This window comes from Prunus avium, chromosome 7, assembly GCF_965620075.1.
Source record: "Prunus avium chromosome 7, drPruAviu1.hap1.1, whole genome shotgun sequence".
In the NCBI taxonomy this organism is placed as follows: domain Eukaryota; kingdom Viridiplantae; phylum Streptophyta; class Magnoliopsida; order Rosales; family Rosaceae; genus Prunus; species Prunus avium.
Window position 1 is genome coordinate 3,812,091 of NC_142290.1, and position 15,388 is coordinate 3,827,478.

The window sequence follows — 15,388 nt, forward strand, 5'->3', positions numbered from 1 at the left end:
CTTCTTCACGAGTTCATAGCTTTGTTGACCAAACCCCTTCCTTGTTGCGAGTTCATAGACTGAGATAGAGAGTGACAGAGACAAACAAAGATAGAGAAAGAGAGAGGAGAGAGAGAGAGGTTCACAGAGAGATAGCCAAACCCCAGTCTCGACATAAATGACCTCTACCTTCCGCTCTCGCCCAGCCCCCAACTCTCTCCAAACCCGACACCCATTCCCACCCCAACCATAGATCCAGCCCCACCCCTTTGCCCCAGAAAATATAAAACCCAGCCCCACCCCAACACTAGCCAACCTCCCTGTCTCTAGATTTGACAAGCCCCACACTAGATTCGTCATCTTCGTCTTTGTTGCCAAGGCCACACCACCCTCTTCGTCAAGGCCACGCCCTCGTCTTCGTCACCAAGTTCTTCGCCTGCCGCAACCCACATATCCATCCCCACCAAGTCTAGAGAGAGAGAGAGAGAGAGAGAGAAGTGAATCTATGAGGATTGTCTTCCTAAGCTTTGCTATGTTTGGTTCTTTGATTCTCTTGCAAGCTTTCTCTATTGTGTCTACAATTCCCAAACTTAGAAGTGCAAAATCAACTACCTCTGCGGTGGGAATTTTTTTATTTTTTTTTCAATTTTAAGATTTTACTTTTTCCATTTGTCTTTAATATTTATTTTTAAAATGAATGAATTGTTTAATAATTTTTTGAAATTTAATTTTTTAAAATTATTTTTAAAGAGAATAATAATTTGGGGACCCAATTGCGCCTCCAGAACTAACATAAGTTAAAAAAAATTGACAGAAATTGAAGATTGTCCTTAAATTGCTTCAAATTGAAACCAAAAGGACAAAATTGACCAAATTAAAATGACATGGACCAAAGTGGCAAAAGTAGCAAACTACAGGGACCAAAAGTGACCTTTATATATATATATATATATATATATATATATATATATATATATATATATATATATAAGCTAGCGAGTGAACAAACTTCAGCCACAAAATCACCCTTAGCACACCCAATATTCCTTTGCAACTTGAAGACCCAACCAGCCATCCTCACAACAGCAAGCCTAGCCACACCTCCATCTCGAAAATCAACCAAGTCTGCTGGCCCGGCCATCTCTCACACACCTCCAGCCAAAATCAAATCCTAGCCAACTTGACCTTTGCAAAAAGGCATCTTAGAATTGGGTTCCGCCTCTACTTGGAATTGGGTTCCACCTTGACCTCGGATTGGATTTCAGAAGACACCCAAATAACATCATATCACTCTTGTTCTTACTGTTTAACATGGCATCTTCATTGTCCTTGTTTTCCCTTGTTGTACAAACATTTTATTTGATCATAGTTAAACTGCTGTTTTCAATGAGTTATAGATTTGAGGGGTAGGAATTTAGAAGAAAAATTCTCACTAATCTTTATTTTATGGTATCCGATCCGATCTGCATTGTCTTTGTTTCCAGTTCATAGTATTTTTTTATTTAACCTTTGAAGAGTTTTGAACAAGCTTATAATTGTCATGAAATTGTACTCAAATGAAAAGCTAAAACTCTTTTAGCTCCTAATTTTACCACATGTGCTTATTATAGTCTCAATACCCAGTGACCCAATAACCTTCACTAATATGACAAAATGAAGAAGCTCAGTTCATAACCAAAAGTCAACCCAACAGATCATATGGATTGGCAAGCTAGAAGAGAAGCCCCAAGCCTCCTTTTCTGTTGCCAATGCAAGAACACTGATCCTCTTTCACTATTTTTGCCATGGATTCTGTGGTGCAAGTGGTCTGTAATAGCACAGCAACTTCCTGGGAGGACAGACAATAATGTAAAGAACTACTGGAACACTAAGCTGAAAAAGAAGCTCTCAGAAATGGAAATTGATCATGTTACTCAAAGTTTATGTAAAGAATTACTTTGTTATATTTTGGACTTCCTTGTGTTTTGATGGGGACAAAAGCAAATAGGTGGTTAATTGCTTTGTTAAATTTGGATATGTTTTGCGCAATGTGATGGGGCTTTCTTAATTTTAATTTTGTGCATTTTTTAAAATTAATTATTTTTTATATTAAATAATTTAATAAACACAAAAAAAATTAAAATTAAAAAAAATTAATGAGGTCCAGTGCACTCTAGTCTGGTACCAAACTGTGCATTGGACTTAAGTTCAGTCTAGTCCTAAGTTAAGTATAGCACCAAACAACAGACTCAAAATTTGGTCAAATTCTAGCCCTCAGTCTTGTCCAATCCGGCTCACCAAACAAAAACAACTCTTTGTTTCCAAATATATTGCTCCATTACACAATCAAATTTTCAGCATATAGTTATTATTGCAATTGCTCAAACGCATACAAGTAATCAATTGGTCATTGACACATGGATAAATAAATAAATAATAAAATTAATCGAAAAGATTGGTTTAGTACCGGTTTTTATTGGTTTAGAGATAGAGTTTTTCTATTTAAACCCCACATTTTTCTTTGTTCACTCCAATGCTTAAATAATTAAGCTCTTAAGTTTTATTATTGTGTAAAAAGACAAAAAAGGTCATCCAACTTAATACTTAACTCTAGTACATTGATACACACACCCCACATAGCGAGGTGTCGAGTGTCGAGTGTAAGGTTGATGAGTTATGTATTATTTATTTTTTTGCTGGTTGTGTATTTAGGGGTAGTTTGGGAAGATAGTGGGGTTTTCTTAGAAATTGTGAAAATTTGAATTAGAAGTTGGGGTGAACTTAGAATATGACGTGGTGAAAGAAAAGTGCGGGGTTTAAATAGACTCACTCGATTCTATACCTAGTACTTTCTACGTAAAATTTAATTTAATTTAACCAAACTAAATCATCGATACGGTGCAATCAATACACTAATTTTTCGGATGAGATGCCCATCTCCACAAATTACAATTATACATGAACTAGTGGCTATTTGCAGCAAAATTAGGACGACCTGCTTGATTGTCAAGAAAAGAATATGTAGAACTATCTGATGAGAACGAGCATTTTTACTAAGAGATTTTCTATTTAAACCCCGCACTTCTCTTTGTTCACCCCAATACTTATCATTAAGCTGTAAGTTTTATTATTGTGTAAAAAGACAAAAAAGGTTATCAAACTTAATAATTAACCCTAGTACATCTATACAGACACCCCACACACCCCACCACTCTTCATATCAATTAAGTTTTCGAAAAATACAAACTCCTCTACATCCTAGTTAAATTGGATCAGGATAGAGGTAAATTAAAAATTGGATCAGATCAGGACAAACTCCTCTACTTGGAGAGAGGTAAAGTTGTTCTCTTTCTCTAGAAAGTATTAAATTTCGGGTTTGGGGTTCCATTTGTTTGTGTTTTTTTCTGCTGGGAACAAAGAAAATTGTGGGGTTTAAATAGAAAATCTCTTTTATTTCTTATTTTTTCAGTTTGGGGTGAACTTAGAACATGAGGTGGACTAAGAGAAGTGTGGGGTTTAAATAGAAAATCTCTTTACTAATTTTATTATTATTTTGGCAATTCAGCTAACTTAATTACCAACAAGCTCAAAGCCAAAGGACGTATAAAAAGCCAACCGATTTTCACCCATAGCAAAGCCAACAATATTCATGATAAATTAATAATCAGGGCAATTTGGTAAATTTACAATGCGTGAGCAGATATCTAGCTTTAAGGCTTTCCCATAACCAAAACCAAAACCAAAACCAAAACCAGGGGTGGGGTGACCGCCAGTTTCAACTAAAATCTATGGGGGGCAACCGCAGAAACCTTTCTCACTTGCTTAGTTTTTCCACCATCCATCCCCACTTTCGTCATCCATCACACCTTTCCTTTCCGCCCCTGGTTTTGATTTCTCTCTCTCTCTCTCTCTCTCTCTCTCTCTCTCTCTCTCTCTGGATCCTTATATATAATCCTAAATCCTTAACTCTCTCCCACTGTTCTACAAGTATATCATCATCGTCCCACTTCTTCTTTGGCATTTTAACAAACACCTGTTGATCACTCAGATCAGCCTGACAGACATTTACCCGCAACATAGAAGAAGGAGAACTTTGCTTGCTTGCTTGCGCATTATTCTTCATTTCGAATTCTGGGTCTTGAAGCAGAAAGTTTTCGCGTCGTCGGTGCACTTGCTTTGTTCATTCGGGTGCAATTTTCCCAGTGAAGATATATATATGACAATGGAGACTGCGAGGTTGGTGGAGCAGGGAAGAGATCACAAGGTCGTTTCGCGTGTTGTGCACGCTAGCAAGGTTGGGTATCATGTGAGCAAGGCCATAAAGAAGAGAAAATGCGGCAAGAAGATCAAGCATTCGGTGCCATCAACGGTTCCAATTGCACTGCAACAGCTCTTTGTTTCGTGTAGACAAGTTTTCAAAGGCCCTGGAACCGTTCCTTCACCTCATGATGTACACAACTTGTGTAGCATTCTTGGTATGTTCTCCAAATTTTCAGACTTGCCCAGAAATGCATCTTGTACTGTGATTGATTTTTGATAGGAATCTTGTACTTTGAATATTTGATTGATCCTCTGCTTCTTTTAAATTGCATATATGTTTTTTGGTTATTGAGGTTCCAATCCCTGACCTTTTCCATCTCTATATTTACATCTGTTTTTTGGTAGGAATCGTATGTTCCTGTCATTCTATTTTAGGCGAAAGTCCAAATCTGAAAAAATATAAGGGAACAAAGCTACTATTCATAGCTAAATTCAATGGGCATTGCTATAAACAGGAAAAAATAAAAAATTGGAGTGCACCATATGCTTTGGGTTTTTAATGCTCGTAGAATAAGTGCCTCCATCCTCGTATGACATCGGTAGTAGGCTATATATGAATGCAAGGTCAAAGTGTGGACCCCAATCTATGGATTTGGGGGACCAAGAGTACCTAGTTTTGAGTTGCCAAAAGTGAATGGTTTCTCTTGTCTTCTTCTATTAGAAGCTTCGGCCAGGCCGAAAACTAATTGAAAGCGATTATTTCTGTTGATACTTTTAATATTATTTTGTTGTGTATACTGTATGCTTTTTGAGACTTAATGGTAACTTACTCGCTGTTTTGTATGTCTTGGTGGTTGCAATCTTGGCTTGGCTTTTCCTTGATTTGAAAAATTCAAGTAAATGATAAAGCAATGAAAGATCCCCAGTTTTTACCAGAATGCTCGGTTTGATATTTATTTGATTAATTTTTCCTACTACCCGAGGTGAATTTTGGGGAATTAGAGAGGAGAGTAAGAAGTGTGCGTTGTCCAGAAAACAGAGGATTTGTCAAGATGCAGGCAATGTGTGTTTACTTAAGAAGTTGTGCTGTACTTTGAAATATGCTGTAGCATTTGTCAAGATGCAGGCTAGCATTTGTATTGAATATTTACGGGTAATAAATAAAATTTTGATTCATTCCATGTCTGAAGGAAACATTGTCTGAGTTGATTGCATTCCTTAATACTTAATGTGGATGTCCTCAACCTTCTTGACAAGCGTTATTTCTTGTGGTACTGTAGATAATATGAGACCAGAAGATGTTGGGCTTAGTAGGGATCTGCAGTTCTTCAAGCCTAAAACTGTGGTCCAAGGGACTCCTAGGGTCACATATACAACAATATACGAGTGCCGTAATTTTTCGGTAAGTCTAGTATTTACTTGAGGATAATTTCTAAGAACAACTGCTAATTAGTTCCTTTAAAATTACCATATTTTGCTTGTTTACTAATTAAATTAATAGAATTTATACAGACTTCAATATTCTAGCAGTGTGCTGTTTTTGCCATAAACCATTTACTCGGCCATTTGTTGATCACTCTTCCTGTTTATTCTTACGTGCAGTTGTGCTGCTTTTTTATTCCAGCAACTGGTGTTATCCCACTCCATAACCATCCAGAAATGACTGTTTTCAGTAAGCTTTTATTAGGCAAGATGCATATTAAATCATATGATTGGGTTGATCCCGTCAATTCAGATGGCTCCACACCAGCCCCTCAATGTGAGTCTCCTTTCTCCCTAGTTCTTTATTTCATTTTAAGGAAATCTATGCGGACGATGGATGGGTAACCGGTGTAGGATGGTTTTGCAGTCAGACTGGCAAAGTTGAAAGCTGATAGCGTCTTCACATCCCCTTGCGATACATCAGTACTATATCCCACAGAAGGTGGCAACATCCATGCCTTCACAGCCATTACCCCATGTGCTGTCCTGGATGTGCTTGGACCTCCTTACTCTAAAGAAGATGACCGGGACTGCTCATTTTACAAAGATCATCCCTATGCTGCTTATTCAAGTAAGTGAACTTTTGCTCTGTGGTCTTCATGAGCACTTTCTTCTTTGAAAATTTGCCAAAAGCGTGTGATTTATTTCCTTTAATATAGTATGACAACAATGCAAGCATGGTGTGATGCATATGAACCTTTCTAAATGGTGTTCTCAGAATTACATTTATAAAAGGCACAAACTCACTGTGGGAAGATTTAGGCATGGTCGTCGGTCGTTCTATTTAACCACTTGGAGAACTTTGAACTCTGATTTCTCAATTAGTACAAAGCACAAAAATATGTCAACAGATGTTTATGTTTCGTTTTTAAAAAAAATCCTGCGCTGTATCAGATTTCTTACCCTTTCTTCTTTTCTCACTCAAATTATAAGTTTCTGTTCCCATTAAGGATTTGAATATCCAAGCTTATGGCAATGGCGAAATTCTCAAACTCTTTGAAGCTTAATTCGCAGCTGTATGATGAACTTGGGAAGAAAACGCACTGCTCAAAATATTGAAACTTTGATTACTAGAAAGAATTCATGTTTTGAGTTTATAAACTGTGCCTGATTCACCTGGCAATGTTTCAATGCAGATGGAGAGGCAGCAGTAACTGAAGGGAATGGTGATTGTTATGGGTGGTTGGAAGAGATTGAAATGCCTGAGAACTCAGAATTGGATAAAATTCCGTACTTAGGTCCACAAGTTAATGAGACCAGTTGCTAGGATTGAAATGCCTGAGAACTCTGTGCCTGGTACAGTGTTTGCATTAAAGATATGCTGGTTGTAGAGCGTCATTTCATTATTTTTGTTCTTTTCTATGTAACATAGTTTTACACATTTTGATAAACACGTTAGGTGGAATGTTACCTTTCAGTCCATGGTTTATGAATCGTCATTTTGCTAAATATAATAGTCAAACCAAAATCCAGGAAAGAAAAGGGTGGTTTTCAATTTGTCTAATCTGAGGGCATGTGAACGTGCCCTAAAAGAAAACCCATTTATTCTTTGATAAGGGCTCCGCCGGGCCAGGCTGAAGCTTCTTTGGTAACTTCAAAACTGGATAATAAGGCAACTGCTTTGAGTTTTCTGTTCTTATTAAACTTTAAACAGGACGCATATGCATACGTCATCTTAACCAGAAAATTTTCTTTTGTAAAAAAAAAATAAAGAGTTCCAACTCAAAGCAAAAGGGTCCAGCATTTACATTCTACATAGGTGATGCGTTCATTCCATTACCCTATAATAAGTACCCCAACGTTTGGGCGATAAAACTTAAGGCCACGTTTGATATGCGGGCTAGATTAGACTATAGCCTAGACTAACTAAATGACTAAATTTTGCGGGCTAGATTAGACTATAGCCTAGACTAACTAAATGACTAAATTTTGCTAGTCTATGTTGAAGAATATAAATCCCACATCGGAAATAAAATAATGAATGGTTCTACTACTACTAATATCGAGACATTTTGTGATAAAATCCCAGACCTACTGGGCTTTGTAGGTGGTTAAGTTGGGGACAATATCGGTATTGGTAGTAGTGGGCCGCTGGCCCGTCTCTCTGAAATTTAACATGGTATAAGAGCGTCTCTACTCTTACCCAATATATGATGTTCACATGTTGGGCTTGAATGTTTACCCCTACCCTTTACCCAATATGTGGTTATCATGTGTGGGACTTGAATGATTGACTCCGATGTGGACTTGGCTTTACGTGTGACCCACTATGGGGTGGTCCCACGTGAGGGGGCGTGTCGAAGAATATAAATCCCACATCGGAAACTTGACTAAATAAAATACAAAATATAAGACATATAGTGGGCACAAATCGGAGTTTTAATGAAGAAGTTTCGATCAATGGAAGTGCAATGGCACAACCATAAATAATTCGAAGTTGAAATTTTAAAAACCAGATTTTTCTTCTCTCTCTCTCTCTCTCTCTCTCTCTCTCTCTCTCTCTCTCTCTCTCTCTCTCTCTCTCTCTCTCTCTCTCTCTCTCTCTCTCTCTCATGACCTCACGCTCCCTCACTCTCTCCACGAATAGCCAGCCACGGTTTTTGGCCAGCAACCACTTCATCCGGCCACCATTTTTGACGGGGCTGGTACCAAAACAACTGCTTCGACTTCCTCTCTCCATCCCACCTAATCGTTGCCACTGCCGTCGCCGTTTTCACCGGAAAAACACGAAAAATTGCCGAATTTTACCCAAACTTTCCATTGTCGTTTCTGATGATTCCAACCACCATTTTTGTCGATCCAGTTATGCTTTCTCATTCTTTCAACGTGCTCTAGCTGATGGTTGGGTTGGTTAGGATTAATTTTGAAGTTTTGAAACTTGTTTTACAACTCAAAGTTTCAGTCGATTTTCGGCTTGAGTTTCCGACAAATTCCGGTCACTTTTTGACCGTGGTCCAAGAACAAAAGTTGCTCCACTAGTTGTCATGATCACGTATGTAACATCCAACATCGACCAACGAAGAGTGGGTGATGTGCCTTATATGTACATGCCTACCTCCATCTAACATGAGGACTTTTGGGAGGTCACTAGCATCGGAGTTATGGGAACTCCGAAGTTAAGTGAGTAGGAGCTAGAGCAATCCCAGGATGGGTGACCCACTGGGAAGTTGCTCGTGAGTTCCTAGAAACAAAATCGTGAGGGCAGAGAGGGGGGCCAAAACGGCCAATATCTTGCTACAACGGAGTGATCCTGGATGTGACAACGTAAGTATAGGTATTGAGGGGTGTTTTGAGAATTTTCCAATCACCGAAATTTTCTCAAGACACCCACGCTCTACCAGAGCGTGGACCATGTTTGGGTGATCCATTTGGTTCTAAAATATTGCCCATGTTGTCCCGAGCACGATGATATGCTCATATTTGAATTTAGTTATCGTTTGGCAGTCAATCGAATTTATGCATATTAGGCGTTATCCGGGTTCGATATGTTTGGACCGTTGGATCGACTCCATTTCCAAATATGTTGATCTGTGTACCTCTAAAATCGTATAGGAATTCGCGGATCAAGAATCGGAGTCTCAGATGCTCCGATTCAATGACTCAAATTTGCATAAAATGGTGACGGTCCTATCGTGCGATCATGAGCGATCCAACAGATCGATCTGGACCAAACTTACGGGACGTGTTTAGTAAACCTTGTTGAACCTGTAGGAACTTTTGGATCGGAAATCGGAGGTAGTGGCCCCGTAGGCCCAGTTTACTAAAAACGGGAAGTGTGACCAACTGTTGACCAAGGGTCTTTTGGGACCAACTCATTCTTGTGAAGGTACTAGAATGGCTTAAGGACCTCTCCAAGGTTGTGTGTACACGTTAAGTTTCTAGGAATTATGGGTTTGGGTGTATGTTTTAATTGTGGCCGTATAGTACCGGATAGTATTACTGGAGTTGTTTGTGAATGATAAATACGCGATTATGGGAATTTCAGGAATGCTTATCATTATTACTATTATTATTAGTGCTATTAATATTATTTATAAAGGATTATGGTGACTTTGTGTATGATATGGTGTTGGATTTTATTATCTTGTCTTATGGGATTGTTAAAGATTGTGTAAGTGATTTCGGATGTGATTTGATGACATGCAAGTACACTAGGTGAAGAATCTACCTTGGGCTGAACCTACAGAGAACTAAGAGTAATTTTGGGTTGAAGTGGAAGTTGGGTAAGTTTCTATTTTCAGGTTTGTGGCCTTGGTAGTTGGGTGTGTTCGATAATTCTGAGTTTGATGAGGATAATAGTCATTTTATCTTGAATTTGGGACTGTTCTGGTGTTTAAAGCTGATTAGAACTGAATGTCAAAGAATGAGATGGATGTTGATGAAATCTACATTTATGCAGAAACCTAAGTATGTAGTATGTTCTGGACAAAATGACTTAGTTCGTATTTAAGTTTTAAACTGGGGTTTTGATGTGTCAAAAATAGACATTTTGATGAGTATTTCAAAAACTGATTTCCTTCAAATTGGAGTTAAATTGGATTTTTGACAAATTTGCGAAATTGGAATCATTCTGCAGAAAACAGAAAACTCTGCAGCTTAGTCTGTTTTGTATTTCGTCTTTGACTTGCTTCCTTAACTCGGAATTCAATGAAATTTTGATGTGTTGAAGTTTTATATGTCTACATATGATCTGGAAATTTTCACACCATTTTGAATCAAAATGAATTTTTAATGATTTTCCAAAGACAAAGTGTTCCTGCCTAAATTGCTTAACAAAACTGAAGTTTCTGTTTTTAATTGGGGTCTTTAATTTCTTTAATAAGTCCAGAGCAGAACCACATGTTCAGAGACTCCTAAGAGCTGGAGTTGTCCTAAGAAGTGGATATTTTGGTTTCATAAGAAGTGAAAGTGGGTTGTAAATCAAAGTGATAATGTAAGTTGGAGTTTGATGTTGATCCTTGTTGGTTATAGGGATTGCCTGCTAAAATATGAAATCTAATACGAGAATATTTGTTTGAGGGAATTTTCTGTGTATTCTTCTCCTTGTAGGAGGTCATATTTATAAGGCTTATTTACTGTAGTACCCCCTTAAACTTCGGTCAAATCTCACTTTATCCCTCCAAAGTTAAAATGACCCACTTAACCCCCTTGACCATGGTTTCGTGTTCCACCGTTATCTCCGTTAATAACTCTGTCAGTTTTGATGACGTGGCATGACTATTTTAGTCTTTTTGCAACAAGTGCTGATGTGTCATATGAAGAGCCCACTTTTTTTTTTTTCCTTAAGTGGAATAAAATAATGTAATTCATTTTTTCTTTTTTTTCTTTTTTCCTTTCTTTCTCTCTCCCCATCCGGATCTATCTGGTTCTCTTTCAAATTCAATCTCCATCCTCAACAATAACAAAATCTTTGAATTCTTCACACCCAAACCCAAAAATCCATAAACTCAATTCACCAATTTCCCCCATAAACAACTCCCAAAAATAATGAAAAATCTAATTTGATTTGCCTCTTGTTTGCTTTGTCAAATGGGTATGGAGGAACCAAGGTTGGAGGCAAGCGACAGATCGAAGACGTGAAGACGAACAAGAAGGTTTAGGAGTCGGGGAGGTTTTCGATGGCGCAAGACAACCAGAGCCAGCGAAAGAGTCACCAGAGCAACATCAGCGAAGAGATTCAGTTCTTGGAGGTGGTGGAGGCGCATAGGCGGATGGTTTCTGGGATCAAGTATTATCTTAAGGTCTTTGCCGTGAAGGTGGTGAAGCTCAGAACAGAGAAAGAAAAAGGGAGAGATAAAGAGAGATGGGGAGGAGTTGTTGGGGAGGGGGTCGGGTCCAGAGAGAAAGAGGGAGAGAAGAGAGAAAGGGAGGGGAGAGAAGTAATAATTTTCTAAACTTTTTTTTTCTTTCTATTTGTTCTATTTATTAAAATAAAATATTTTATTAATTTTTACACATGGCATACAAGAGTGGGTCCTATTTGTGCCACATCAGCATTTTAACAAAACTTTTTAACAGAGTTAACAGTGGGCGTAAAGTGGAACATGAAACCATGGTCAAGAGGGTTAAGTGGGTCATTTTAACTTTAGGGGGGTAAAGTAAGATTTGACCGAAGTTTCAAGGGGTACTACAGTAAATAAGTCTATTTATAATACAACGAAACCTGAATGGGCAAGTAAATAATAAATTCCTAAATCTATTTATAGTAGGAAATCAGGAATTAAAGTAAATCAATTACAATTATCATAGGAATTCTTGGTGCGTAAGGAAAGTAAGTCAACAGTCCACAAGTCATGCCAACACTCCCTCTCACGTTGGTGCATATATGTCGCCAATGCCCAACTGGTCCAGTGAATTGTGGAACGCTTTACTGGAAATTGCCTTTGTCAAAATATCCGCCGATGGATCCTCGGACTTTACGAAAGGAAACTGAATCACTTTAGCTTCAAGCTTCTGTTTGATATAGTGTCGTTCTACCTCAACATGTTTGGTGCGATCATGTTGAACTGGATTCTGTGCAATAGCTATTGCAGCCTTGTTGTCACAAAAGAGATTCATTACACATGAAGGTCTATACTCAAGTTTAGTAAGCAACCTTCTTAACCAAATGAGTTCGCAAATTCCTTTGGTCATACCTCTGAACTCGGCTTATGCACTAGATAAGGCGACCACCTTCTGTTTCTTACTTCTCCATGTAACCAAATTACCTCCCACAAATGTGAAGTAACCGGATGTGGATTTCCTATATGTTATACTTCTTGCCCAATCTGCATCTGTGTAACCATCAATATTCAGATGACCATGTTTTGAGAACATAAGTCCTTTTCCAGGAGCAGACTTCAAATATCTAAGTATCCGAATAACTGCATTCATGTGGTCTTCACTCGAAGAATGCATAAATTGATTGACGACGCTCACTGCATAAGCAATGTCTGGCCTAGTATGAGACAAGTAGATCAATCTTCCCACTAACCTTTGGTATCTTTCTTTGTTAGTTGAAACTTGATTCGGATATTCTCCAAGATGATGATTCTGAACAATAGGAGTGTCCGCAGGTTTGCAATCTAGCATTCCTGTGTTTGTCAACAAGTCCAAGACATATTTCCTTTTAGAGAGAAATATGCCTTGCTGCAATCGAGCCACCTCAATTCCCAAGAAATACTTGAGTCCACCTAGATCCTTCATCTTAAACTCAGTAGCCAAATAGTCTTGTAGTTGTGATATTTCCTGTTTATCATTCCCAGTAATAATCATATCATCAAAATAGATTATTAATGCTGTTACCTTTCCTTTCTGATGTTTCAAGAACAGAATATGATCTGAGTTGCTCTGTTTGAAACCATTGTTCTTCATTGTCATGGTGAACCGTCCAAACCATGCTCGTGGTGACTGTTTCAATCCATACAATGCTTTTTGTAACCTGCATACTATTCCAGTCTGAATAGTATTATATCCAGGAGGAATGTCCATGTACACCTCCTCCGTGAGTTTGCCATGTAGAAAAGCATTCTTTACATCAAACTAGTGTAGTGGCCAATTCAAATTAGCTGCAAGGGACAATAAGACTCTGACGGTGTTCAACTTTGCAACTGGTGCAAAGGTTTCTTAATAGTCTATACCAAAGGTCTGTGTGTACCCTTTTGCCACAAGTCTTGCCTTGTATCGCTCAATAGATCCATCTGCATTGTGTTTTATAGTAAACACCCATCTACATCCAACAGTCTTTTTTCCTCGTGGTATAGTCTCCAATGTCCAAGTTTGATTTTTTTCAAGAGCTTTCATCTCCTCTTTTATAGCTTGCACCCACTTAGGATCTTTCAATGCTTCAGAGACCTTGGTTGGAATATGGATAGCAGACAACTGATGCACAAAAGCCTTGAGTGGTTCAGACAGCTTCTCAGTGGATACATGATTTGCAATTGGATACTTAGATGTCTTGCCAATATTAGGTGAATAACGGTTTGGTGGCTTCCCACGATTTTTCCTGAAAGGTAATTGGTATCCAATATATTTATCCTCTAAATTCACAAGTGTATGAGGAGTAGTTACCTCAAGGATATTCTCAGGAGATTGGTCTGTTGGTACTGTTGAGTTAGGCCCCGTTTGGGATTGCTTTTTTTGGTCAAAAACCTGCTTCACTTTAAAGTTAAGCAGTTTAAGGTGTTTTGTAAAAAGAAAATATCCCGATTATTTTAAAAGCAATGGCCTTTTGACAGTAGCTTTTAAAAGCAGACTCTGGGTTGCTTTTCAAAGCTGCTTTCAAAAGAAGCAGATATGAACATTTAATAAATTTTTTTAATTCCCAAAATACCATCATTCATTTTTAAAAATGACACCACCCCCACTTTCACATCCAACTCCACCACTTGCACCACCACATTCACTACCTCCACAACCACCACCACCACATCCTCTTCCTCCTCATCCTCCACCACCACAACCACAACCACCACCTCCACCACCACCTCCTCATTCACCTCCACCTCCACCTCCACAATGACCACCACCACAACCACCACCTCCTCCAAAACCTCCAAATCCACCACCACCTCCACAACCAACATCACCACCACCACCACCACATCCTCCTCCTCATCCTCCGCCACCACCACCTCATCCATCACCTCCACCACCACCTCCTCCTCCTCCACAACCACCATCCCCTCCACCACTAACTCCACCTTCATCACCACCACCACCTCCACTCCATCACTACAACTACCACCATGCTGCCACTGACACCACCACCACCACCACCACCACCACCACCACCACCACCACCACCACCACCACCACCACCTCCACAACCGCCATCCCCACCACCACCAACTCCACCTTCATCACCACCACCACCTCCATTCCATCACTACAACTACCACCACATGATTAATACATAACACTTTTAACATCATGTCTATTTTAGTCATTATTCACAATTACAACAATTTTATATTAAAATTTACCAAACACTTTACACTGCTTTTTGTACTAACAGCACTTTAAAAATATTGTTTACCAAACATGGAGCTGCTTTACTTTACAGCTAATTATTTTCAAAGCACAGCAGAAGCAACTTTTTTTAAAAGTGACAGCAATCCCAAACTAGGCCTTAGAAGGGGGGTCTTCATCTTGTTGTTCTGTATTGTCTGTAGGTGTAGGACTCGGATCATTAACATCTTCGCAGGGATCAGGTGGATCAGGCGATTGATCGCTATGAATGGGCAATTGATCGCTTTTCGATAGAGAGTAATCTCGTGCTCCAAACTCGGGCCGATCAATCATTTTTGTACATAGGAGAATTTCTTCGTTTTCGAAGTTGCTCCAATTCTGCTCTTCACTTTGTATCTCTCCATGAAGCGTAGAATTGGATGATGGGTCATGGAAGAACAACTCATATTCCAAAAAGGTCGCATCCAAAGTGACATAGGTATGTCGAGTAGCAGGGTGATAACATCGGTAGCCTTTATGATGAGTGGCATAACCCACAAAAACACAACGAAGCGCACATGGATCAAGTTTGCTACGTTGATTTTTTTGGAGATGAACGAAAGCCACACATCCAAAGATTCGGGGTGTGAGTACCAAAACAGAGGGCAGGGGCCCGTGTTGGGCAAGCACTTGTAAGGGAGTTTTAAAGGTCAATACACTAGAAGGCATGCGGTTGATCAGGTGAACTGCGGTGACAATA

The 15,388-nt window shown here is 38.9% G+C and overlaps 1 protein-coding gene across 1 annotated transcript; it reads left to right on the plus strand.

Moving 5' to 3' along the window:
• The first annotated feature begins 3,719 nt into the window (after positions 1-3,719).
• Positions 3,720-7,117, plus strand: LOC110757923 (plant cysteine oxidase 2-like). The gene is made up of 5 exons (XM_021959674.2): positions 3,720-4,433; positions 5,499-5,620; positions 5,821-5,977; positions 6,068-6,271; positions 6,837-7,117. Exons 1-5 carry the CDS (start codon positions 4,175-4,177, stop codon positions 6,965-6,967), a joined length of 873 nt encoding a protein of 290 aa, XP_021815366.1. The 5' UTR covers positions 3,720-4,174; the 3' UTR covers positions 6,968-7,117.
• Positions 7,118-15,388: the final 8,271 nt, after the last annotated feature.

Excerpts from the sequence above, each read along its gene's own strand:
- LOC110757923 (XM_021959674.2), top strand. The coding sequence starts at position 4,175 with ATGACAATGGAGACTGCGAGGTTGGTGGAGCAGGGAAGAGATCACAAG. Across the intron at positions 5,978-6,067 it reads CTCCACACCAGCCCCTCAAT|TCAGACTGGCAAAGTTGAAA; the intron begins GTGAGTCTCCTT and ends ATGGTTTTGCAG. Across the intron at positions 6,272-6,836 it reads TCCCTATGCTGCTTATTCAA|ATGGAGAGGCAGCAGTAACT; the intron begins GTAAGTGAACTT and ends GTTTCAATGCAG.